General features: G+C 40.9%; 1 protein-coding gene across 2 annotated transcripts in view; it reads left to right on the top strand.

Annotated features, from left to right (window-relative positions):
* The first annotated feature begins 3,586 nt into the window (after positions 1-3,586).
* entpd1 (ectonucleoside triphosphate diphosphohydrolase 1) overlaps positions 3,587-27,814 on the top strand; it is a 46,702-nt gene continuing 22,474 nt past the window's right edge. The window contains exons 1-2 of one of the 2 annotated variants that reach the window (XM_033984989.2): positions 3,587-3,828; positions 26,472-26,599. In XM_033984989.2, the coding sequence (XP_033840880.1) occupies positions 3,813-3,828; positions 26,472-26,599 (144 nt within the window). In that variant the 5' untranslated portion in view covers positions 3,587-3,812. Of the gene's footprint in view, positions 3,829-21,811; positions 21,873-26,471; positions 26,600-27,814 lie in introns of those variants that run through there. The other variant, XM_033984990.2, reaches the window with a different exon arrangement.

Below are 27,814 nucleotides of genomic sequence, written 5' to 3'. Positions count from 1 at the left end.
GAAGTGTGTGTTCTGGATCACAGACAAGCACTGTGTAACTTTTCTTGGTGGTTTTATTAGCAGGGGATGGGTGCTTAGCAACGCTGTCAATCAAACCTGTTGCTAAGGGGAGCAGGGGAGATTCACTGATGACCAGACTCACATCTTATTGACGTATCCCAGGAAACTTACTTGCAACTTCAACATTAAACTTGCGCTGTGTAACGTCTCTTGTGGAGAGTCAAACACGTACTTGTTTATCTCCATGGAGACAAGACCTAACGAGAGAAGTTACACAGTGCGTCTTTAAGATAATGTATAAGGACCTGTGTCGCTGGAGCCACCTGTCAGGAGTAGTGAGCTACTGCTGTACAGCGCTCAGGGACCCATCTCCAGATGTTAAGCTAATCTTTGAGGAGAACTGTGCATGTTTTTGGGTTGATGTGTTCAGAGTAAACCCACCTAGACACAGGGAGAACAAGCAAACTCTGCACAGAAAGGAGTCGAACACAGAACCTTCTTGCTGTGAGGCATGTGTACTAATCACTCAGCCACTGTACATTAAAAAAAAAGTAAGGTTTTGGGATTCAACTGTTATTATTGATTGTCTTATCTGAAAACACTGCACATTCAAAGTATACCAGTATTCCATAAATATATAAAACAGTACTTGTATATTTATGAATGTCCCTGTACTTGCACACAGCCGGAGCATTAGCAAGTGTCTGTTGTTGACTTTTCATTGCGTGCCATTTCCTCGCATTGATACCTGCAGCGTGGACACCCAGACCAAGGCAAAACGACAAAGCTCAGTTTGTTTCCAGTCAGGGCCACAGGGGAAGTCAACTTTTTACACAATACACCACAGTTTGACCACAATAACTAACTATTCTCCCTGTGTGAGAAGGACACGAATACTGCTACAGTCACAGCAGTACTACGTGTTCTTATGTAAAGGCTTTTTCTGACTGTGGCGCTTGATAAAAACATTACTTAAGAAGATTTAATTCTGTTATAATGTTGTATCGTCAGGAGAATAAACCTAGAGCTGTGTTTTGGGTTGTAACCATAGACTGTATCTATAAATGGACATAGCTAACCTGCTAGCCGCCGCATTCCTAACAGGAAGTCATCATAGGTAAACTTCCGGCTCCATCGACTCTGGCTCCAATTCACTTTCTATTGAAAAACTGTGGCCCCTCTCTCTGTAACTGCTGCTGCCAGACTTGTTATTTTGGTCTTAAAATGTTCATATTAACCCGCTCTACATCATCCTGGGTTTTTTTATTTCACTATTGTGTCTGTAAATCAAGATATGAACATTAATAACAGACAAATCATCTGCCTTCTTTCCCAGAGTTCGCTCCCACTAGCGTTAGCAACAGGTTTGATTAACAGCGTTGCTAAGTACCCACTTTTGGGGATATTACATTGACTTACGTTCACTTCCTAGAGTTTTATCGTAACCTTGTACTTACCAAACCTTAACCATGACCTCATATATTTATTTTTAAACCATGTTGTTGATCTGTTATTGAAGGAGTTAGACTTGTTCTAATCAAAACACAAATTACCTTCACTGTGCCGTTAGCAATTTGCGCAGCTACGTTCTGTTTTCAGGCTAATACAAACAAATTCACTTCTCAATGAGCTACGAAAGGCAGTTTTATCGCCCTCTACTGGCTTATGAGTATAGACACATTTCTTTCCATCCAATGTTTTGAGATATAAATGGTCCCACGTCATATTATAAGAAACACCAAAGCAAAAATACAGAATGATGTATATTTAAAGACATTTAAAGTAGTGTGAACAGAGGCCTTGGACTTAGCCTCTGCCCTGCTGTGATCTGCTGCTCCGACAGTCCGTCACTTATCATGAAAATCATCATTAGCCGAGCCTGAGAAGTGCTTCTGTGCTTTGAAGAGCGGCGCTAAATACAGATAATGTGTTCCTCAAGCTGCAGCGAGTTACAAGTGTAAAACGAGAGCTGCAGGGCCTCTTAACAGACACAAGAACAGAACTGAGGCTTTTGAGGGAAACTGAATTTAAAATATGTGTTTCGAGGTTTTTTGTACGATGTTTTGGGAGATTTCTGGGTCATACTTTTTTTTATATTTAACACTATACGTGCTATAAAAACAAAAAGTGTATTCTGTCAACTGGACATAAGTTTTAGAGTGAAGATGTTTCCATACACCACACTACACACTAAACACTACACACTAAACACTACACACTAAACACTACGCACAAAACACTAAACACTACACACTACACACTACACGCTCTATATGACGCATTGTACTCACCTCATTAGCAGAATGTAATGCGGTGTGCGGTAGCCTGGGATAATATGTAACTACCATAGACTGTATATATAAATGGACATAGCTAACCTGCTAGCCGCCACGTTCCAAACAGGAAGTGATCATGGGTGCGCTTCTGGCTCCCTCAACTCCAATTCACGTTCTATTGAAAAAACTGTAGCCCCTCTCTCTGTAACTGCTGCTGTCAGACTCGTTATTTTGGTCTTAAAATGTTCTTATTAACCCGCTCTACATGATCCTGGTGTTTTTATTTTACTACAGTAGTCCCTCACTATAACGCGGTTCACCTTTCGTGTGTGGAGAGGAGTTTTACAGCTGCAAAACATATATAATAACTGTAAAAAATAAAGCCGACTACTTCGCAGATTTCACCTATTGCGGGTTATTTTTAGAACGTAACCCCCGTAATAAACGAGGGGCCGCTGTATTGTGTCCGTAAATCAAGATATGAACATTAATAATAGACAAATCGTGCACCTTCTTTCGTTGAGGTCACTCCCGCTAGCGTTAGCAACAGTTTTGATTGACAGCATCACTAAACTCCCAGTCCTTGCTAAACCAGTGGTATGGACGCAACAACCTCGCTCAGGACTGGCTCTTCGGTTGCTATGATACTTGCCCTCGAACTGCTAGCCTCTATGGTAACTTCTTGTAATCACCTGTAGTTGCGTAGTACTCTGAGTAAAGTTATAGTTACATATATAGGACATTTGATAAGGCAGTAATTGTATAAAATGAACCGTTTTAGATTTTGGTTTCGTACAGCTGCGTTATAGGAAGATGTGGGATTACTGTGGTCTTACTTTGACCTATTTCTCCAATACCAAAAGGAACAGTTTAACATGCAGAGCCGACTGCTAATGTAAAGATTTGTAGTTCAACCCACATTTTTACTGCTGTTGTATCAGTGAGCAAGACACCTAACATAAAATTCCCCTGTTTTTTCGCAGTTGCAGCTGTCCTGTTCTACGAAAATCAGATGTTTGGGCCAAAATACTGTTAAAATAAGGTAAGTTGATATGTTGCAGTACCAGGATTGTCCAACAGGGGCTACCGCGATCTTTTGTGTTCAGTGCTGTATATTCGATTTGTTTATTACAGGTGTATCTGAAGTTTCCAAAATGCACAGTTTAATCTTCGGATGACACGCGTTTTCTTCTGTGTTTCCTAGGTAGTACTTCCTGAACACTACTCCCCCTGCTGGTCATGTCCGTACTCGCGTTTCCTATGTGCCATGTCAAGCTTATAGAGCCCCTTTAACTGGCAGGAGGGGAGTGGGCTGAGCCATAGGGGGAGGAGGCATCTTGCTTCTCTCATAAAGCCTGTGTATGTCAGAAGATAACCACATCGGGACTGAGAGGCAGAGGAGAGGGAGCGCGCTGCCGGACGGAAAGAGAGAGAGAGAAGAGAGAGAAAGAGAGAGGGAGAGAGAGAGAGGGGGTCAGGAACAGTGAATGAGTGAAGAATAGACAGAGCATTGTGTCGCCGGCCAAGACAGAACCCATGTCCGGACAAAGAGGTAGGTGTAAGCTGCTGCTGCTGTGAGATCGACATATATTTTTAATTAGTTTATACGAGTACAAACGAGATGATGATGAACACGAGAAGGTGAATGAGAGAAGAGAAGGGGTTGGAGGTTTGGACAGGTGGGCAAGCACAGTTTTTTAGTATTTGTAAGTAGTAGTAGTGATGGCAGCTGCAGTAGAAGTTGTAGTTGAAGCAGTGGTAGTAGTGGTTGTAGTAGTAGTACAGAATAATTCAAATTTCCCATATTCATTGGGGAAATACACAGTAATGTAAATATATATTCTTCTGATATACAGCCTGTGTAATCCTACTGACTGTGATGTTTTTGTTAAGAAATACAGTGTTTTGTTGTGGTTTACAGGCAGTAAAATGGGAGTAGTAGTAGTAGTAGTAGTAGTAACTTTCTGTGTTTTTTCATTTATATAATTTCCTAGAGTACATGTGGTAGAGACAGTTAAAGTTGTAGGCAGGTGTCAAGACTCTGTAGTACTACAGAGGGGCAGGTTCGACTGGACTATTATTGAAAGTAGATTAAATATATTGCGGGGAAAAGTTGTGGTAGTAGTAGTAATACTGGATGTAACTACTGTATCATGTAGTAATTTTGACATATAGTAATTGTAGTGGTTATTGAAGTAGTATTTCTAGTAGTAATTGTAGTAGCTATTGTAGTAGTTATTGTAGTAGTATTTGTAGTAATACTGTAAATTAAATTGGATTCTATCTGTTACACGAGTGATGCAAGTGTGAAGTTTTAGTACAACTGTAAAAGCAATAAAAGTAATATGTGGTAGCCAGAAGATATATTGAATACTGGCATGGACCTTCACTAGTAGTAGTAGTAGCAGTAGTAGTAGTAGTAGTAAATCATTGGCATATTTAATTAGATGATGTCAACATATTCTCTCAAATCTGTGTAAATTAATTCCATACCATAGTCACACTGCAGTACAGTGTGACTTTGGAGAGCAAGTGTAGTACTGGTATTACAGGAGACCCTGCGGACTAGAGAGGAGGAACGAGGAGAGACGGGGAGGGGGGCCCACATGGGGTAGAGAGAGGAGAGAGGGGGCAGAGAAAAGAGGGGGGTGACACGGGGTAGAGAAAGGGGCTAGACAGAAGAGGTAGAGAGAGGGGAGAGAGGGGAGAGAGGGGAGAGAGGGGAGAGAGGGGAGTGAGGGGAGTGACATGGGGTAGAAAGAGAGGAAGCAGAGGGAGGAGGTAGAGAAAGGGCAGAGAGAGGAGGTAGAGAGAGGAGAGAAGAGGGGTGGGGGTAGAGGGGTAGTTGCGTTGGGAGTCCCAGGTCAAAGTCATGTGATTTTAAAGCAGGGCGGGAAAACTTTTTGACACAAGGGCCCTCAGTGTGTGGAGGGACCTCAGTGTGTGGAGGGACCTCAGTGTGTGGAGGGACCTCAGTGTGTGCGTGTGTGTGTGTGGGGTGTGTGTGTGTGTGTGGGGGGGGGGGGGGGGGGTGGAGGGGCCTTGGTGTGTGAAGGGACCTCAGTGTGTGGAGGGACCCCAGTGTGTGGAGGGACCCCAGTGTGTGGAGGGACCCCAGTGTGTGGAGGGACCTCAGTGTGTGGAGGGACATCACTGTGTGCGTGTGTGTGTGTGTGTGTGTGCATGGGTGGGGGTGTGTGTGGGGGTGTGTGTGTGGAGGGGTCTTAGTGTATGTAGGGTCCTGGTTTATGTATTTTCAAGAGTGTTTAGACAATATTTGGAATAAAATGTATCTTCCCAGCTGGAGAAATTATGCAACATTGTGAGAAACGTTTGTCCTGTTTGACCTGATTTGAGCTTAGATTAACCCTGATGTGGACTTGGGTTAGTCCTGGATTTAGTCCTGGTTTAGTCCTGGTTTAGTCCTGGTTTAGTCCTGGTTTAGTCCTGGTTTAGTCCTGGTTTAGTCCTGGTTTAGTCCTGGTTTAGTCCTGGTTTATTCTTAGTTTATTTCTGGTTTAGTCTTGGTCTAGTCCAGGTCTAGTCCAGGTTTAGTTTAGGGTACCAGTTTGCATGTATAAACACAAAGATGCTGTTTTGAAAGTTGGCCATGTTGTACTTGTAGTATTTGTTGTACTTGTAGTAATATTTTTTGTAAAAAGATGCTGTTTGTTTTCTAAAAGTTTAAGTCAGTCATAATTTATAATATCTGAATTACACCCAGGAGCGGTGTGGCAGTAGTCGTAGTATTTGTGTCATATTTATTTTTTTGTTTGATTCGCTTTAGGTGACCCCTGACTGACACCTACTGGGGTCATTGAAGTATATTTATATAGATTTAGTAGTAGTAGTAGCAGTAGCAGTAGTAGTAAAAGTACTCCCTTTCAAAATCAAACCTACCCTCTGTGTGTTTTACCTCGGCCCTTTACTACACAACAGTAAAACTCTCATTGGTCTGCTGTTCACATCTTGGTCCACTGGGGTCACTTTAGTCCATGCTCCCCTCAGGGTCAGTAAACTCAGATGCCCTCCCCGTTTGGTCTCAGCCTGTGTACTTCCTGTGTCTTCATCATGTGAGGAGGAAGAAGAGGAGGAGGAGCTGGTTCCTCTTTAGAGAAAATGCAGACGATGGCAAAGTCTTTCAAGTCTGTTTATGACAAAAGAGACGAGAAAGATTAACCCTTTGTTTTACATTTAACGAAATACAACAATTTAACTGCAAAATGATAAGTTTGGCTTTTTACAGTTAAAGAAATGTTTGTTTTTGTTTAAAAGCTTGTCACATTTACATATTATAAATGACTATAAATGACATTATAACATGGTTGAAGCTCACAGGAGTCAGTTTTGTGTAATATAGGGCATTTAATGACAAATACTTGAATAGTGTGTGTGTCTAAGCTACAAATGAAATACTGAATTTGCCCTATAAACAAAGGCCTACAGATTCCTACAATGAATAGCTCCCAGTAAAAAACTAAATTGTCAATATCTTCCATCAGAATCGATCAATGCTTTTAGCTTCAATCAGCTAATTACTGCGTCACTAATGTAGCTCATGTGTTAGCGGCTTTGACAGTGAATGGAGTGAACACAGCCATAGTAACTCCATATAATATAGAGCCAGTGTAACTGTGAAATACGTCCCACACAGAGAGTGTGCATTTTCAGGTGCATTTTAAAGAGACAGTATCTGGTTATTAAATCAGACCTGTGCTTGTGTCTCTATAGTTCTCATCTCTGACACTTGTGGATCATTATGTTATAATTTACACATTTTAAATCACAATATTCATCTAAAACGACTTAATAAAAGAAACAAATCCACTGACTTCCGCGTTAGAAAACTGTGGTGTCCAGTGGGAGCTGACGTCGCCGTAAACGTCATCACAACAAAGCGCCACATGCTGGTGGCGCCCCCTATGGATAGCTGCACATCACACTAGCGAGCAGCACATTTTTTTTTACATTTTTACGAAAATGATCATGCAACGCTGGCAAATCCTACGAGTATCATCGATTGAGACAATAAAACTGGAGAAGGAAGTGCGTACGTCACAGTGGGAGTGTCCAGGTGGAGGTGAAAACGGGGGTTGATCCACAAAATGGTGTCTTAAAATAAATGATTAAAGATTACTCAAACATGAATCATTCAGAGGCTCAGTGAGAAGAAACGACTAGAACATGATTAAAGCTCTGAAAAATCCTGTTTGAAGAATAGGACTGATTTAAATGTGTATTGTGGAACTTTTCTTGTTAGTGGTCCACCACTGGCTCCATAGAGTGTTGTAACGGCAGGTGCAGGAGCGGACCAAGGAATGCAGACTCGGGGCAATTTTACAGTGTTTATTGCCTCCCGTGTGTTCATCAAACACACGGGAGGCAAACCAGGCGGGTGGAGTGGTGAGCAGGAACGGGGAAAACCAGGACCGGACGAGGACAGGTAGGGGAGGGGGAGAGCACACAGGGAGACAGAAAATGCAGGCATCATGACATAGAGGGGTTATTGCTTTGCTTGGAATGTTCCTCAGTATGGCATTAAACTAATCTACATTTTTTATTTTCTTACTTTCTTTCTGTGAGCGGGGCCGCCTTGCCACTCGAACTTGTAACTTCCTCTGGTAGCGCCACCTGCTTGTTTCCATGGAGATAGATACGTTTAATGCCTTATTGTGGAAACATCTTAGTTTTTGGGGTTTTTTTTACTCAAACTGGCTCAAAATTTGATGAAATCTTTATATTAAATGTCATTTAATTGTCATTACATTTTCAAGGCAGACAGTTGTACAATAGGTCACAATTTCACTAACCAATGTTAAAGAGTGTGTAGTTCAAACCTCACCTGCACTTGTGCCCTTTGGCAACACACTTCACTCACTTTGCTCTAGTCTTAGTACGTAGGCATTTAATTTGTGCCTTACTACCATTAATGCCATACTGTATAACATTTCAGACTTAAATAAAACTATTCTCATTGCTCAAAAATATCTTGGAAAAACATTAATTCTTATAACAAACTGGGACGCCTCTCCACAAATCTAACATGTAACTTGCCCCAGTGACGTGAATCCATAGTTTAAGCTTAAAGGCCTTTATACAAGTCTATTTATAGGCTGAAATGTTACGCAGTGGGGCTTTAACTGGTTTTATTGCTTTTACTTTTGCCTTACATTAGAAGCACGGCGGCTCCTGTATTGCATAATGAAGTCTTTATTGTTTCACCTGCTCTGGCTTAAGTTTCAGTCACAGCCTCTTACATTTCCCCTATGACACAAACATTACAACATTAACCACGGCTCGCTCGCATCAGCCCTGTTGTCGTCTGGTTTAAGTGAACACAAAAACACCACCTTAATCTCCACTGACTCATAGTGTGTCTGAGATTGAGAACGCTGACACCACAGACTGTGTAAAGAAGTGGACTGAGTGAGTGCGACGTCATCCATAGTGATCGGTTCAGTTATAAAAGCCAATTTGAGTCGTGTTCTGTATTTGGAATTCCGACCGTGAGTATCATAGCAACCAAAGAACCAATCCGGAGCGAGGTAACACCCCTTTCTCACTCGCACCGCTGGTTTAGCAGAATCGGCACTTAGCAACCCTGTCAATCAAACCTGTTGCTAACATTAACGGGAGTGACCTCGGGGAAAGACGGTGCCTGATTTGTCTGTTATTAATGTTCATATCTTAATTTACAGACACAATAGTGAAATAAAAACACCATGTAGAGCAGGTTAATACGAATATTTTAAGACCAAAATGTTGAGTTTGACAGCAGCAGTTACAGAGAGAGGAGCCACAGTTTTTCAATAAAAACTGAATTGGAGCCAGAGTCGAAGAAGCCAGTAGCACGCACATGATCACTTCCTGTTTGGGATGTGGTGGCTCGCAGGTTTGTTCTGTCTGTTTATATATACAGTCTATGGCAGACACAGTAGGATGTCTAGTCCTCGTAAGTACAGGGCTGTGCACAAATCAAACATTTGAAGCTTTATGAGCTCAGGGTTTATTTGAGCAGGAGGTGGAGAGTCGGTTGTGTCATAAAATCAAACACAGACAAATCTCGGCTCCTCAGCTTGTTAAATTTTAATGTATTTGATAAAGGAGTCCAACAAATTATGCATGTACACACTTAAAGAAGCACTGCGGAACTTTCCTGGTAGAAGGTGCAACACCAGTTTGTCTCCATGGCAACGGTGGAACGTAATGAAGTACAAATAGTAAATTACTATTTGCTATTGTATGTAATCATGTATAAATTTTGAGGTATCTGTACTTTACTTAAGTACGTTTTTAAACAGGAAAAGTAAAAGTATTTTTTGTATTATTGTGTGAGACCTGCAGAAAAGGCTGAGGGTTTGTTTTTAACATGTTCATAACTTGAACATATAAAAATATACAAATAAAAACAGAGAAAAAAAACTGTCGATTCAGCTCAAATCTTTATCAAAATCACCACATCTGGAGCTTTATAAGACTCAAAACCTGTGAGAAATACTTTTACATTTTTAAACGGATACTTCACTTTACTTTTACTCAAGTCGATTTTTTCATGTGAAACTTTTAATTTTACTTGATTATTTTTTTGCTCCGGTCTTTCTACTTTTACTTAAGTAACAGCGTGTAGTACTTGTTCCTCTGCTGAGTGATTGTGTATACTCATGGAGCTTGTTTCTAGTCTTAAACAGCACTTAATACCTATGGTTTTTTCCATCACTATTTCTACTTTCTACATTTATACACACACAGAAAATATCAAATATATGAAGTAAGATATATGGAATTATGTAGTAAAGAAGCAAAAGTAAGTATATTTTTATATTTTATGTTCAAATCCTCAAAATATCCACCCTTTGCTTTGTCGAAAAAATATTTAGTAGAGTTCTTTGCTACAAAACAAGGTCTTTGCACAGCAGCATCACTGTCTCAAAGCTAATGCTAACTTTTATTAAAAACATAAAATGCAAAATAAACCACCAACTGAAATGAAAAATGTATTAATGTAAAAGCTACTCAATTTTTTCTATATGTAGAATTCAATTTGTGGTGCTATTTTAATATTTTTCACCCTTAAGGTTAGCATTAGCATTAGCACTGACACAAACACAGAAGTTTTCACGTCATTTCTTTAATCTTTATTGTGTTATCAGAGCCATAAACCGTCCACTCCTTGTCCACTGTCTTATCTTACATATTTGTTCATTTTAGCAAGACTCAGCGAAAACTTCATAGAGATAAAACTGGACAGGACGTACGCTAATGCTAACGCTAAGGCTATCAGTGAGGATGAGGGCTCTGTTGTGCACACAGCCAGCTCCATAGACTTTCATATATTTGAGGTCTTTTGTGTGTATCTAAAATGTAGAAAGTTGTACAAAATAAATTATTAATATCGCTAAAAAGAAAAATACGCAAATGCAATGATTCATAAAAATAATTACACTTATCTTTTGACCAGGCGCTATTCCCACTTTCTTATTTAAGATTAGATTCTTTAGAGTATCACAAAAAATAGGGAGGACACGTACTCCGCTTATAAATTCTGCTACACTGCCCTAATTCCAATAACCAAAACCACGTGAGAGGTCAAAGGTCATCCCTCCTGCACATAAGTCAAAGGGTTCACTTGCAGTCGGCGATGTCATTTTGGACGTTTCACATGTTATTTCGCCGTGTCCTGACCACAAACACATGTCCATGTTTTGGTCCGGGCTCATAAACCTGGAGTTAAATCCTCTGAGCTCATGTTTTTGTGCCTGGACATGTGTTTTGGGCTGAGTGTGCCAACCCCGGCATCATCCGCGAGCGATCGGAACACGCTCCAACAAGACGATCTTTAGATGTGTGTTTGTCTCCATGGAAACTAATCACAGGTGGAAATAGAGTCAGCCATTCCTATCTGACACCTTATCAGGGAACTGGACCAGAAATTTGGACCCAGAAAAGAAAACAGCGGCAGTTTTTGTGTCGTAAATTTAAAAGATAATATGTGCTTTTATTTGGATGTCATAATTTTGTATATATTTTGTGTGGTGTTATGGGTAATGTTGTACTAGATCAGACCAGAAATCAGTCATGCAAACGTGGGAAGAGTACAGATTCTTCCTTGGACTTAGACTTTTACGTTGAAGTGGAGATGGAGAGTCTGAGGAGGCTTCTGGTTCTGCTGCTGGATTAGTTTTGCTGATAGTTTTGTGTTCTAACATTTAAATATCCAGTTGGAGTTGTGTTTTTGTTTCATTCACACAAGTTCAACACACATACCCTGCAGATTTAGGCTGAGTGTTTCTCCTGAACTGAAACACTCTGTTCCACCTTGTGATGTCATCATGTGGTAATACAGGAAGTGCTCCACTGTGTTTTTAAACTCCACACACCTTCACTAGAATCATTTGGATGATTTCAAGGCTGGAATTGCCAATCAAAGGTAAAAGAAGCTGTTAACTTGAAAACTACCACTTCATGACATCACAAGGTGGAAAAGAGCAACTTAGGTACAACTCCAGGTCTGTTTTTGAGGAGGAAACAGCATTAGAACATGGCATAAAGCTCACAAGAGTCCATTTTGTGTCATGTAGGACCTTTAAGTAGAGATATCAGTGCCATAATGGAGGCAGAGTGCAGTTTTCTTCCTGGGGGAGAGGAGATGGAGAGGCTGAAGAGGATTATGGTTCTGCTGCTGGAATAGTTCTAATGAGAAAATTGTGATGTTGTTTTATCAGCGGTTAATGTAAAGTACTGTACTCCATTTTGTTACTTAAGTAAAATTACAGATACAGAGGTAAAATGTTACTCAAGTAAAAGTATCAACATGAACAAAAATCTACTTTAGTAAACATATTTAAGTACTTGTTTAAAAATGTACTTTAAGAGTAAAAAGTAAAAGTATTTCAGTCAAGGGTTGCTCATTTGTTAAAGTGTAAATGTAGTGATACAGATACAAAAGTGAGGAGTACTTTGGTCAGCAGAAACAGTAGTAACAATCAATTTCTTAGTTTTTCTTCTAAATTTTGTGTATTTTTGTTTGCTCAAAGCCGAAGCTTGAACTGTAAAACTTTAGTCAGGATTTTTCGTACTTTTTTCCCCGCACTTTTTACTTTTCAGACTTGTTCAGAAATGTAGTGGAGTAAAAAGTACAGATACTGCTCTCAAATGTAGTGAAGTAAAAGTAAAAAGTATCCACTGTAAAATGCACTTAAGTAAAGTACAGATACCTAAAGATTCTACTTAAGTACAGCACTTTACTACTTGTACTTCATTACCTTCCACCACTGTGTGTTATAATGTAACAGTTAAAGCGACAGTACCCAACCTCTCCCTTGTAAATGAGTACTTGCCCATAGGATTGTATTTTAAAAGCGACACTGTGACAAAAATAAACTGCAAAATACAGTATTTGATCGATCACAAACCAGAATTAGGAATGAACCATGAAAGCTATGCACATTCTAAAAGTACATGCAAGTAAATACCAGCTCACAGTGGGTTTGTATTATGTACCAACAAGTTTTAAGGAGTTACTTCATATTATTTACCCCTTTTACTGCCAGAACTTTAATTTATCAGACAGCTATTTGGCACTTTAAATTTAGTATTTTTCTTGTTGTAACCTGCCACGCACTATATCAGAATTATACAAAGTGGATAAAGTGTCTTGCCCAAGGACACAACAGCAATGACAAGTCACAGCAAAACCTTTGAGTCAGTGTGTGAACTTCAGTGCTGCTGTATTCTCCCAGAACAGGTCAAATAGGCAGAAATCCTCCAGCAAAGGAAGTTCTCACCAAAACTAGGTCAAATTATAGACTGTATTTATAAACGGACATAGCTAACCCGCTAACCGCCGCGTTCCAAACGGGAAGTGATCATGTGTGCACTTCCGGCTCCATCGAGTCTGGCTCCAATTCACTTTCTATTAAAAAACTGTGGCCCCTCTCTCTGTAACTGCAGCTGTCAGACTCGTCATTTCACTATTGTGTCTGTAAATCAAGATATGAACATTAATAACAGACAAATCAAGCGCCTTCTTTCCTCGAGGTCGCTCCCAGGTTGGCAACAGGTTTGATTGACAGTGTTGCTAGGGCGTTACCTTCAACAGCCTCGCTCCGGATTGGCTCTTTGGTTGCTATGAGGTTGCTATGATACTCGCAGTCGGAATTCCAAGTAAAACTCGGCTCCAAATCGGCCTCTATAACAGCTGCTGCACTGCTGTCCGCCTCTTTATACAGTCTTTGGTTCATATACATTTGCTTGTTGTTGTGAGTCATTTGATTGGAGACAGTGACTTGAGTCTTGATCCCAGATGTTTTTTATGATCACGTAAACACAATCAAACCACTACACTGACAAACAGAAAGCAGGGATAGAACAAGCCAGAAGACATATGTGTGCCCAAACCATGTCTTTTTACACGTCCTGACACATGTCTCTTAAAAAAAAAAGAAAAAGAAAAAAAAAAAAAAACTGGCACAATTCCAGTTGTGCAATAAACCAGCTTGAACTGCTTGAAATTTCAAAATACCTGTATTTAAAGGGAAGGGCCTATGTGATGTTCTGATCTCGGTTCTAATGTTTCCTCTTCACAAACAGACCTGGAGTTGTGTTTTCTTTCACACACAGCACGCTCTGTTAAAACGCTGCCATTTTCGAAAATAATTTTACATTGAGGCTCTTGTGTCTTAACCCACACCTTCAGAGCGTGTCCTTAAAATCCCTTTGCCTCTGTCTGTAATCCTCTTATGGTTTATATAAAGGAGTTGGTGATGTGAGTTTTAATATTTTAGTTCGAAAAATTATATTGGAAGTCTACACTGTTTTGTTCTTTTCTTCAGCACCTTTTTATGCCAGATGCCCTGCCTGACATATGTCTTGCTATTTATCCAGGCTTTCGGCTGACAAAAAATAGGTCTAACCATTATTTCTGGGCTAATCTAATGATATCTTGTTTCATTCACATGTTTAACACATAAACCCTGCATATTTAGGCTGAGTTTTTCTCTCAGATGGAAAACACTCTGTTCCACCTTGTGATGTCATCAAGTGGTAATACAGGAAGTGCTCCACTGTGTTTTTAAACTCCACACACCTTCACTAGAATCATTTGGATCATTTCAGCCCTGGAATTGCCACATCTCTACTGAACTAAAGGTAAAAGGAGCCATTAACTTGAAAACTACCACTGCATGACATCACAAGGTGGAACAGAGCGTTTTGAGCTTTGGAGATGTAGACAGACTAATAATAAAGTGTTACTCAAACATGTGTGAAGGAAAACACAACTCCAGGTCTGTTTTTGAAGAGGTAACATTATAACATGTCTTAAAGCTCACAAGAGTCAATTTTGTGTAATATGGGACCTTTAGTACGTTGTCTTTATAATCTTTACTTTTCACTATAGCGAGCAAAAATCATTTACGGAGTCACAAGAGTAAGTTTTGCGTAATCCAGGATCTTTAAATCATTTTTCTGATTGGCATAGCAAACCCCATTGAGGAATGTTCTCCTCAAAAACATATGTAAACTAGCCAGGATCGGCTTCGGCTTGTCAAAACCTTTAATTAGATAATTAATGGAAGAAGAATAAACTAATGCTTGCTTTGAAGGCCTCATAGCAAAGCACGACATGTCTGCAAAACTGAAATATCCTGTTTGAATTTTACACAAGCTGCAATAAAAAAGTAAAATTTGACTTGAAATATTAGCTGAGCAGTTAGATCTCTGCTAATAATCTGCAGTAGGCTACATTTTGTGGTTCGTAGGTCATTGTGGTTCGTAGCCTTGCACTGTACAATCACAACCACAGCCTCATGTAGCTTAGCAACCACTGAATTAGCACTAGCATCCTTGAAAAGCTAAATCAGCACTATGTAACTTTTCTGATTGGAATCTGCAACCCGTTTGTGTCCATGGATATGTCATTGCTTGGCCTGGAACATTTCTCTCAATATAGGATTAAATTTATCTATGCAGCGTGCACGACTATTCTCCGCAGATCTGACCTGTAACATGGTGACATGGCGGCAGTCACTTTTCTCAATAGACGTAAACACATTTAAAGCCATACTGTGCAACATTCTTAGGTAAGTAGTAACATCCTAATGGAAATTGGCATAAAATGGTAGACCCTACTCCAGAAATGCTACGTAGTGTTCCTTTAAAGGTCCGATATTATGCAAAATGGACTCTTGTGAGCTTTTAGTCGTGTTTTTACGTCGTTATCTCCTCAAAAACATACCTGGAGTTGTGTTTTGTTGATGACATCACAAGGTAGAACATAGGGCATGGGTGTCCAAACTTTTTGTGAAGAGAGCCAAATTTGGTGTGGTGAAAATGCGTGGGGGCCGACCATTGGCCTGATCATTCTTTGAATCATTAATATTAAATGCAAACGAACTATTTATTTATTTTTTTTTACTTTTTATTGCAAATGGCGTTCACCTTTCACAATCAAAATTAATGATACACAGATTATAAATATGAAAAGCGAACATTTAAACTGTGGTTTTGATAATCACAATAAAATAAATTCATTGAGATTTTAGAATTTATTCACCTCAGAATTCGAACAAGTAACTGGCCTGCACTAATGTGAAGGGTGAAACTGAGATCTGGACTGTAGTAAAGCGTGAGAGTCAGTTAGTCTTGTCCTCGCACGTTTCTTATTAAAGCTCATAACCAAAAATGTCTTCTCACATAAATATGTCAAACCAAACAAACTCAGCACTTACGTAGCAAAGGTTTGAATTTCTTTAAACTTGTCTTTATCCAGTTGGCGATAAAAGTCAGTGAGAGCGTGGCCTCGGATTCTGCCATCTTCTGGTAAAATATAATATTGCTTGTACATTTGTATTTTAACACTGGTCAACAGTGCGAGGGGCCACACATAATTATTTTTATTCCAGAGGCTGGGGGCCAGTGGAAATTAGTACACAGGCCGCAAATGGCCCCCGGGCCGGACTTTGGGTATGCCTGACATAGGGTTTTCTGTTTGAGAGAATAACCCAGCTAAATGCTAAAACGTACACTTAAGTTAGCCTAGTTGCTGTACAGTTTTGTGTTTTGATCTACAGCGCTAAAAGGCTAAAAAGATTTCACAACTGCTAGCATTGTAAACGCAGCAGGATGTTTACGCTGGGTGGGTGAATCTGTTTTTACTGGGGAACATGTGCTCTAAACATGTGCTAGCCGCCCCCTAGCACTAATGCGCTAACATATACAAGACTATGGGGGTCCCGGGCATTCCACACCACTCAAGTCGAAAGGAACTCAGCATGGTACAAGTTAATAAGCTAACTTTAGCATTCTTTAGTACCTTATAAATCCATCACTAAAGAAAAAAAGTTTAATTAAAACCTTGTGTATTTAAACAACAGACGGACTGGGTTGAAACGCCCGGCCATTTCATAAACTGATATTGTTCAAGCAATAAACATGTCAGCGATAACTTTTATTTCTTTTTTAATGGCTTGGAACATGATTCAAATTCCACGTAGCCGTAAACAATGTGAAAGGTGAATCTATTGATAAACTAGAACTGGAGGAAGTAGATAATATGTATATAGCTCCATATAATTCTTTGCTTTCTATTGCGTAGCACGTAACCTACTAGCAATCTGTTTAACTGCTACTGACCCACGCAACAAAGCTATTTATAATTGGACTTTAATTTCAGTGTAATTGAATGTAATAAACCTAAGACTGAGTGAAATAAATGTGTCTGAAACATAGACTCTATATATAAACAGATGTAGCTAACCTGCTAGCTGTTGCGTACCAAATAGGAAGTAAGGGCGCACTTCCGGCTGTATCAACTTGTCTCATCCTTGCTCCGGATTGGCTGTTTGGTTGCTATGATACTTACGGTCAGAATTCCAAATATGGAACTCTGCTCCAAATTGGCTGCTATAACTGCTAGCCTCAATTAGCTTTCATTTAACTGGAGTCGAACGCTGTGGGTGACGTCAAACTCACTTAGTCCATTTCTTTATACAGCTTACGGTCTGAAACTTGGGCTAATTTGCAAGATTTTGATCAATCTCAATTTTTAGCTAGCTTATGAGCAGGCCCGTTGACAGATATTTGGGGCCCAGGGCAAGAGGCCTCATATGGGCCCCCCTCTAATTTAAATGAATAGGAAGAGGGTCCAATTCTGGGCCCGCGTTCCTACATCTGTTTCTATGTTTCTATTTAATACTATAAGCTTTTTGCACTGGTTCCAATGTGATTTTATACATGAAATGAAAACAAACCTAAACAAACCTAAAAGATAATTTGATTAATATAAAGGCAAATGAACAAGTACAAAACAAAAGTCAAAGATTATTAAAACAACATTCTATAGAAAACAGTCGTGCTTTCATTGATCTGGTATAATACATTATAGACTTAGTCGCAGAGCCAGAGATTTCACACATGAAACTTGAAAGCTCTGATGGGAAATGACCGGTACATGTCTCTTATAGTACAAAGTGCTGTGCTATAGTTTAAAGGCGTACGACTGGTCATGCGTTTGGTCAGATGTCGTCCTGTAAGTATTATCGTCACACTTATGAATTGCTTTGACCTTTTTAAAATGAACTACAAGGGCCTTTGTTCAGAAGTGGGTAGTACACAGTCACTTTTTTCAGTGGTAAAATTGTACTATTAAGAGCAGAGTTTTGCCATGACTGTAGGTAAAGTTTACAACAACTAACATGCTAACACACAGGCAGACAGTACAAAGCAAACTTATTTTGCTTATTTCTTTTGAGCTGCTTAAAGCTTACATTATATCTGTACTGAGGCAAGACCAAAGACTGTGTAAAGAAGTGGACTAAGTGAGTTTGACGTCACCCACAGCGTTCAGCTCCAGTCAAATGAAGCTCATCGAGGCTAGAGCAGTTATAGCGGCGAATTTGGAGCCAAGTTGCGACCGTGAGCATCATAGCAACCAAAGGGCCAATCTGGAGCAAGGCTGTTGAAGGTAACGCCTCTTTCCACTCGCACCACTGGTTTAGCACGGAGCAGGCAGTTAGCAAAGCTGTCAATCAAACTTAACGACACAGTCCAACACAATGTGGACACAACAGAGAAATAAAAATTTAGTTAAAACTAACATTTTAAAACCAAAATGACGAGCCTGACAGCAGCAGTTAGCGAGAGAGCGACCACAGTTTTTCAAGGTAAAGTGAATTGGAGCCAGAATCGATGGAGCGGGAAGCGCACCCATGCTCATCTCCTATTTGGAACGCGGTGGCTAGCATGCTAACTATATCTTTTTACGTATACAGTGAGTGGACAAGACAAGACGATTTAACTCAAACATATGGGAAAAATGTGTGCAGTGCCTTTGATACACAATTTTTTGTTTATTGTAGAGTGAAGGAGATTGTTTTAAAAAGAGAAACAGTGCCTTAATCTTGAGCTTTTCCCTTTATTGAAAAGCACTTGTAAACTCATCATTGTGAGTAATTAGGATGTTCTGAGTGAATAATGTAAGTGAGGAATAACTTTGTAGCACTGCAAACTGTTTAAAATGAACTAGCTCTGTTTTTTAAGACAGTAAAATCAGGTACAGCGCCTTAACTTCCTTCACACGTTAAAGACTGATATTGCAGAGTGAAGATAAGGAGATTGTTTTAAAAGGAGGAACAGTGGCTTAATCTTGAGCTTTGCCCTTTATTGGAAACCACCACAGCCCAAAGTAACACAATGACAGGATGCTCTGTTAACATGAACGTACTTCCTCCTACTTCTACTGCAGCCAGAGAAGCCACAGTGTGAACGATACTAGCCGAAGGTGACGGTGTGTGACCCTGTATGTGACCCTGGACGCTATCAGGGCGAGGCTATGTTATCTGTTTGTTGTTGTTGGATGAGAACCTTATAGAAACAGCTGCTTTTGAACGGGGTTGTGTTATTGCTATAATCAAACTTTAATGAACATCGGGATACGGCCTTTTCGAATAGCCAGTGATTAGCTTGGGTGTTTTTAATGGCAAGGTCTGTAAAAACATGTGCGTTTGGAGCAAAGTTCAGACTCTTGGAGAAAAACATCTGAATATTTTTGTGTTAAATGTAATGATAAAAAGTCAGTATTGTTTAAGCTCACATTGTGAATTAATATGGAAAAGATAAATAAGGCTGTAACTATAGCTAACCTGCGTTCCATATAGAAAATGATCATGGGCGCGCATCCGGCCCCATTGACTCTGGCTCCAATTCACTTTCTATTGAAAAACCATGGCCCCTCTCTCTGTAACTGCTGCTGTCAGACTCGTCGTTTTGGTCTTAAAATGTTCGTATTAACCCGCTCTACATGATCCTGGGGTTTTTATTTCACTTTTGTGTCCGTAAATCAAGACATGAACATTAATAATAGACAAATCAGATGCCCTTTTTCCCTGAGGTTGCCCCCGCTAGCGTTAGCAACAGGTTTGATTGACAGTGTTGCTAAGCACCCGCTACCTGATAAACTAGCGGTGCAGGTGGGAAAGGGGCGTTACTTTCAACAACCTCTCTCCGGATTGGCTCTTTGGTTGCTATGATACTCAGTTGTAATTCCAAATATGAAACTCTGAAGCTGAACACTGTGGGTGACGTCACACTCACTCAGTCCACTTCTTTACTTAGTCTATGGCCGTATCCCAAGCAAATCGAGATCATCTCCACAGGGACAAGCAGGTGGCGGACTCTGCATCAGAAAAGTTACACATTATGCCTTTAAGTGTTGTGAATATTGTATTTTTGGCGTCTCCAAACACCTGTTTTCTGGACAAACTTCTCAGTCTCTCTCATGAATCGCTGAAGCAAAAAAAAACACAACAAAAAAAACAGTTAAACTGCTCTGAGTGAAAGGCCTCACACATTTACAGGCAGATCAGGTCTGGAGCTGTTCTCTCCATCACACACTGCCTCCCCAGGGGACCTCTCTCTCTCCCCCCTCTGTCCCCCCTCTCTCCTATTCTCTCTCTCTGTCTGTATTTCCCTCCCTTCTGTTTTTTACCTAATCTCCCTCTCTTTCTCCCTATCTCTTCACTCTTTTCTTCTGTCCTTCCCTTTGCCTTCCCTTCTCCGTCTGTTTCTCTCTCTGTCTTAAACTCTCCTCTATATCTTTCTTCCCTCTTCTCCTCCCCTTCTGCCTCTCTAACCCCCTCTCTTTGTTTCCCTCTCTGCCCCTCTCTCCCTCTCTTTACCCCTTCCCTCTCTCTCTTTCTCCCCTCTCTCCTCTCTCTCCATCTCTCTCTCTTCACCCCTTTTTCCCATCCCATTTTCCTCTTCCTATTCCCCATTCCCTCTACTCCTCTCTCTCTCTCACCCCCCTTTCTTGTCACCATTCCTCCTGCTTTCCCCCCTCTCTCTCCTTTTTCTCCCCCTTCCCATTCTCTCTACCTCTCTCTCTCTTTTCCCATCCCTCCCTTTTTCCTCTGTCTCTCCTCTCCACTCTTTTCACCCATCCCTCCTTCTTTCGTCTCTTCTCCTCTCTCTTCTCCAATCTTTCTCTCTTCCCCCCTCTCCCTTTCTCTCTCTCTTCACCTATCCTCTCTTTCGTCTCACTTCTCAAATCCCTCTTTTTTCCTCTCTTTCTCCTGTCTCTCCTCCCATCTCTCCATCCCCCTCTCTCTCTTTTCACCCATTCCTCCCTCTTTTCTCTCTCCTCTCTCTTCTCTCATCTTTCCATCTCCCCCTCTCTCTTTCTCTCTCTCTCCTCTCTGTTCACCCATCTATCCCTCTTTCCTCTCTCTCCTCTTTCTCTCTTCTCCCATCTCTCCCTCTTTCCTCTCTCTTGTTCTTCCTCTCTCCTCTCTCTCTTCACCCATCCCTCTCTTGTTCCTCTCCCTCCTCTCACTTCTCCCATCTCTCCCTCTTTCCCAGTCTCTCTCTCTTTCTCCTCTCACTTCACCCTTCCCTCACTCTTTACTCTCTCTCCTCTCTTCACCCATCCCTCTCTTTCTCTCACTTCACCCATCCCTCCATCTTTCCTCTCTCCTCCCTTTTCCCATCGCTCCCTCTTTCCCAGTCTCCCTCTCTTTCTCCTCTCACTTCACCCATCCCTCCATCTGTCCTCTCTCTCTCCTCCCCTCTCTCTCCACCCCTCCCTCTCTTCCTCTTTTCTTCCATCCCATTCCCTCGTTAGCTCTCTCTCTCTCTCTCTCTCTCTCTCTCTCTCTCTCTCTCTCTCGCAGCAGCCAGGGGATCCCAGTCCGTCACGTATGACATCACAGCCTCCTCCAGGCAAACCGCTCCTAAACGAGGGGAGTCCCCACTTCTCTTTCCCCTCCCACTCCGCTCTTTTTTTTTTTAATCCCACAAGTAAACGAGTGCACGCGCTGTTACCCTGCGTCTCCATGGCAACGCCTCTCGGAAAGGAAATACCACTAGACTGCTTAAGGAGCCCCCAACACAATCTTGTTTTGTTTTTTTTGTTTGTTTTTTTTTCGTTTCGCTGTATATTTGTTCTGTCTTCTCCCTGACTGATTTTTTTCTTTCGCTCCATTGCTCTACTTTCTCTCAACCCCATACCCACCCACTTCTATCTCTCCCTCTCCCTCTCTCTTTCTCTCTCTCCCCTCTCTGTTCCTCTTCTCATCTGTCAGTTTAAGTTCATTGCCAGCTGAGGTAAGCCGCTCTTCCTCTCTCAAAACACATGCATTTGCCCCTTTAGATTTTGCAGTACTTTGAAGTAATTTTGCACTACTACTTCCACTACTATCTTGTGCACTCTTGGACTTTGCCTACTCATTCCTGCTGTAGTTAGTTCAGCGTGTTCTCTCCCGGCTTTTCATGTGTACTTTGTAGTGTGCAGGTTAGCAGTAGTTGGTAATGATCAAACTGGACTGTACTCAGTATTTGTTGTGTGTAACAGTGAGCGCGATTGTATCAGAGGCTGTTCTTTCAATGTTTCGCTGTCACACCCTATATCTATCAGTGTCAAGTTTAAACCGTGTCACGAGTGCCAGTGGAAAATTAAAGAGGCAGTAGGGAATACTTTGGAAAACTGTTGTGTAAATATTGCTTGATTGCATCTGAAGAGTAGAGTACAGCAGCGTGTTGTGAAGGTGTCATTTATAAAAGTATATTTACACTCCGCTGGTCTTTTTTTCCGTTGTGAGGTAACAGTTGCTCAGGTAGTACTATAATTTTCATCGTTCCTGCTCCAACTTGTGCGTGTTTGTGTGTCCTTGGGCAAAACACTTCCCCCACCTGATGGATATCTATATATTTATATGTGTGAATACGGTGTGTGTGGTGTTGGGGACAGATTGGGAGCTTCAAAAAGTTTTATTCTCTGTTTTTTAAAAAATATCATGATCTTTGACGTATTTTGGACTCACATTCAATCTTTCATGTTTATATAAAAAAAAACACACCTCTAAAACCATCTTCACCATTAAGTTCATAAAGAATCTACATGTGGCCAGGTATTGGACTAAACCAATGTAAAGGAAATATGGGGGTGCATAGTTATATCTAAGTGAGCATTATTTTGGTGGAGGGTTCACTTCCTGCTTGTGTCCATACAGATGCTGTTTGTCTGTGTTCTATAGAAATGGTAAATGGTCATATTTATAACACTTTTCCACTTTCAAGGCTTAAAGTGCTTTACATCAAGGAACCACTCACTCATTCACTCACACGTTCATACACCAGTGCACACAGACACTGGGGGCGAAGTGGGTTAAGTGTCTTGCCCAAGGACACAACAACAGTATTCATTTGTGAGATTTGAGCCGCAGACCTTCAGATCAGAGGATGACTGCTCCACTAAAAGTATCTTTAACAATAGAAAGATCTGTTAATATGTGTTAAGTTTAATGCCATACGATGAAGCTCTCTCTTTCTCCTCTCTCTCTTTACCCATCCCTTCCTGTTTCTTCTCTCCTCGCTCTCCACCTTTCCCTCTCTCTCCTCTCTCCTTCTCACTCTTTCGCCTCTCTTTACTCTTCCCTTTCTCTCTCTATTCTCTCTCATCTCCTCATCTCCCATGCCAACCTCTTTCTCTCTGTCTTTCTACTCTCTCCACCCTTCCCTCTTTCTCTCCTCTCTCTTCACCCTTCCCTCCCCCTTTCCTCTCTCTTTTCTCCCATCTCTCCCTCTCCCCCTCTCTCGCTTTCTCCTCTCTCTTTACCTTCCCCCCCTCTCTCTCTCTGTCTCTCCCTCCTCTCTCTGTCTCTCTCTCCCTTCTCTCTCTCTCTCCATCGTTCTCTCTCTCTGTCTCTCTCTCTTTCTCTCTCTCAGCCGTTCTCGCTCTGTCTCTTTCTCGCTCTCTCCACAGTTTTCTCTCTCACTCTCGCCTCCTCTCTCTCCACCGTTCTCTCTCTCTCCCTCCTCTCTCTCCACCGTTCTCTCTCCCTCCTCTCTCTCCACTGTTCTCTCTCTCCCTCCTCTCTCTCCACCGTTCTCTCTCCCTCCTCTCTCTCCACCGTTCTCTCTCCCTCCTCTCTCTCCACCGTTCTTTCTCCCTCCTCTCTCTCACCATTCTTTCACTCTCGCCTCCTCTCTCTCCATCGTTCTCTCTCTCCCTCCTCTCTCTCCACCGTTCTCTCTCCCTCCTCTCTCTCCACCATTCGCTCTCTCTCCCTCCACCTATTTTTAACAATAGAAACAACCGGATTTGATAAAAACATGATCTAAGTTTAATGCCAACACGAGAATAACTCCACGCAGACGATCACCTGCTATAAAAGTCCCGTAGTGCGGCTTTACTACATCGATACACATTTCCACATCACGTTTGTTTGCAGTAGTTTTCACGTTTCAGTCTATAAAACGCGGCCGATCTTGGGACAGGTCTGAAGCGGCTGCAGATACGACCTGGATCTGCAGCTCTGGCTCCAGATGTGATGATGTCATTGTCTTAAGACGTCTGGCTCTTCATCTCGAGGTGCCGCACTCCCTCTGTTGTTGTTTTGTTACCAAGGCCTACAGATGTATTTGAGGCTAATATGTGACTGAACTTATGCCAAAACTCCTCGAGGGTCTCATGTTATGTTAAAGGGGGTATTCCGTTACGTAACAACACAATTATTGAAACAATTTATGGAAATGGAGATGATTAGAGAGAAACAGATTGACGCATCTGGAAATAAAAATAAATCCTTCTGCGTTTGAAAAAGATGTTTATGTAAAGACAGAAGACAATACGTTTTATTGTGGAGGGACTAAGCGTGACTCAGTGTACACAGGTCAGCGGGGATTCAAACTGGCCACATCCTGTATAACAAGGTATTAGTTAAATCCCATTGACTCCTGTGCATCAAACGCACAATGGAAAATCAAACTGCACGTAACTGTTAGTCACACAATGAAACATACAGTACTCAGCATTTGTTATATTTATATTTTCAAATTGTTGCTGAAGTTTATCGTTTTACTTCCTGGTTGGACACGAGCAGCAGTTATGAGCACGTATGAGGTAGTTCTGTAACTGTTACCCATAGACTGTATATGTAAATGGGCGTTACAAATAGGAAGTGCGCTGCCGGCTCCATCAACTTTGGCTCCAATTCACTTTCTATTGAAAAACTGTGGCCCCTCTCTCTGTAACTGCTGCCGTCAGTCTCGTCATTTTGGTCTTAAAATGTTCAGTTTTTATTGCGCTATTGTGTCAAGCTAAACCAGCGTTGCAGGCAGGAAGCGGCGTTACCTTCAACAACCTCGCTCCTGATTGGTTTTTTGGTTGCTATGATACTTGTGGCTGGAATTCCAAATATGGAACTCCAAATTTGCTCTATAACTGCTAGCCTTGTGAATTATTCCTGCATTTTGGATGGAATTTTCAGTGTTCCTGTATTTTTGTACTTTTTTTTTTTTTTTTTTTTTCACAAACGGCCTCTTACCAGGTGTAAAACTTTGATAAATATTAACCAGAGGAACCATCCCGTCAAACCATCCCGTCAGAATTAGAACAACATTAAAAGCTTAAAGCAGATTTCGTTTTAACGTAGTATCTGTTTAGTATTTTATTCTTGCTTACAGGTAAAAATTTATGTTAGAAGTTTTTTGTGTGATCAGAAGATTTTCTTTGTTGATTTGTTAAATTATACTAAACATACATAATAATAAATATGTAGATGATATTGTCAAAAAGGAAAACCAGAAAAGGTAAAGGAGCAGAAGCAGAAGTAGTTGTACTAGTTGAAGAAATAGTGGGAAAAAAAACAAAGAAAAAAAACAAACCCAGATTGCATTAACCTGTAGTTTCTAGCCTGGCAAACCAGACATCTGACTTTCACCATACATTCCTAGTGGTTCTGGCTGACCAGGTAAGTTCCGGCAGTATTTGTATCGGCCGTAAATACATAAGTTTTGTCAGGTTTGAGTAATGCATGAACTTTCTTTTGTCCTTTTGTCTCATCTCTATTATCCTGTAGTAGTAGTATTAGTAGATTAGTCATTTTAGCAGCCATATTTGTTTTGATACAGATTCAGCTAGCGGCTAATCGCTAACTGTATTTTTACCTGGACAGTTACCTTTCTAATTAAAAACAAAAAATCTTTCATTTAGCAATAAAAGTAGAAGTAAGATTATGTAATTTGCCATTTCTGTCCCCCTATCCTGCTTCAAGAAATACTTTAGGCTAGCAGTAGCAGTAGCAGTAGCAGTAGTTGTAGTAGCAGTGGCAGTAGTAGTAGTAATAGTAGCAGTAGTAGTAGTAGTTGGTGGTGTGTAAACTTGCTAACCTGCATGTATTTTTTCTATTTCTCTGCCCCAGATCATAGTAGTCATATAATTGTAGTAGTAGTAGTAGTAGTAGTAGTAGTAGTAGTAGTAGTAGTAGTAGTAGTAGTAGTAGTAGTAGTAGTAGTAGTAGTAGTAGTAGTAGTAGTAGTAGTAGTAATAGTAGTAATAGTAGTAGTAGTAGTAGTAGTAGTAGTAGTAGTAGTAGTAGTAGTAGTAGTAGTCGTCATTTTGGTAGTAAGACTTTGAACAGTTATAACTTGGAGTGAAAGTGGCCTAGTAGAGTGTTCTCTTCTGATCTGAAGGTTGGCGGTTCGAATCCCGCTACTGCTGTGTCATTAGGCAAGACACCTAATGCCCCCTAGTATCTGCGTACACCATTTGATTGTAGTGTCTAGCAACTGTCCACTGTGTGTCCAAGCTGACCCTTCCTCTCTCTCCTCCCCCTCTCCTCCTGTCTGCCCTCTCTCCCTCCCTCCCTCCCTCCTCCCCCTCTCTTCCTGTCTGCTCCCGTCCCGCCCCCGCTCGCCTGACAGAGATGAAAGAGCGGAACCCCTGGCACACGCCCCTCACCATCTTCATCGCTGTCGTCGGCGTCATAGCCATCGTTGCCCTGGTGACCGTCGCTGTGCTGCAGAACAAGCCTCTCATCCCCAAGTATAAGGTAACACATCACAGGATTAGACAGAACAGAGGTCAAAGGTCCTATATTACACAAAATGGACTCTTATGAGCTTTAAGTCATGTTATAATGTTATTACTTCATCAAAAACAGACCTGGAGTTGTGTTTATTATTAGTCTGTCTACATCTCCAAAGCTCAAAATGCTCTGTTCCACCTTGTGATGTCATGAAGTGGTAGTTTTTAAGTTAACAGCTCCTTTCACCTTTAGTTCAGTAGAGTTGGGAATTCCAGAGCTGAAATCATTCAAATGATTCTAGTGAAGGTGTGTGGAGTTTAAAAACACAGTGGAGCACTTCCTGTATTAGCACTTGATGACATCACAAGGTGGAACAGAGTGTTTTTTTCAGTTTGAGAGAAGAACTCAGCCTAAAATATGCAGGGTTTGTGTGTTAAATGTCTGTGAATGAAACAAAACACAACTCCAGGTCTGTTTGTGATGAGGAAACAACATTAGAAGAGGGATAACAAAATAGTGTAATATGAGCTCTTTAAAGTAAACGCCCATAGTTGATTCTAGTTCCTGGTTGCTGTTCCTAATCTTGGATGATATGTGAAATAAAATCAGTGTTTACAAATGTATCTGACAACCACACAACAAAAAAAACAACTTAATAAAAGAAACAAATCCACTGACTTCTGCATTAGAAAACTGTGTTGTCCAGTGGGAGCTGACGTCGCCGTAAACATCATCACAACAAAGCGCCGAATGCTGTTGGCGCCCCCTATGGATAGCTGCACATCACACTAGTGAGCAGCCCGTTATTTTTTCATTTGTGCCAAAAAGACTATGTGACGCTACCGAATCCTACGAGTATCACGGATTAAGGAAGTAAAACTGGAGAGGAAGTGTGTACGTCACAGTGGGCGTGTCCAGGTGGAGGTGAAAATGGGGATAGATCGACAAAATGGCGTCTTGAAAATAGTCGATTAAAGATTACTCAAACATGAATCACTCCAAATACAACTTCAGAGGCTCAATGAGAAGAAACGACTGGAACATGGTTAAAAGATTTGACAAGAACAGTTTGTAGAATAGGTCTGATTTAAAACGTGCTCCTAGTTTCCAAATCAAAATTGTGTAATGTGTAAAACCTGATTTCACAAGGGTATGAATGTGAACTAACAGACCAAAGAACAAATCTTCACTTTCATTTTCCCCTCCACATCTTTCTAAATATTATTTTACACAAATGGA

Source organism: Periophthalmus magnuspinnatus, chromosome 19, assembly GCF_009829125.3.
Source record: "Periophthalmus magnuspinnatus isolate fPerMag1 chromosome 19, fPerMag1.2.pri, whole genome shotgun sequence".
Taxonomy (NCBI): Eukaryota; Metazoa; Chordata; class Actinopteri; order Gobiiformes; family Gobiidae; genus Periophthalmus; species Periophthalmus magnuspinnatus.
This window is presented reverse-complemented; position numbering and strand designations above follow the sequence as displayed.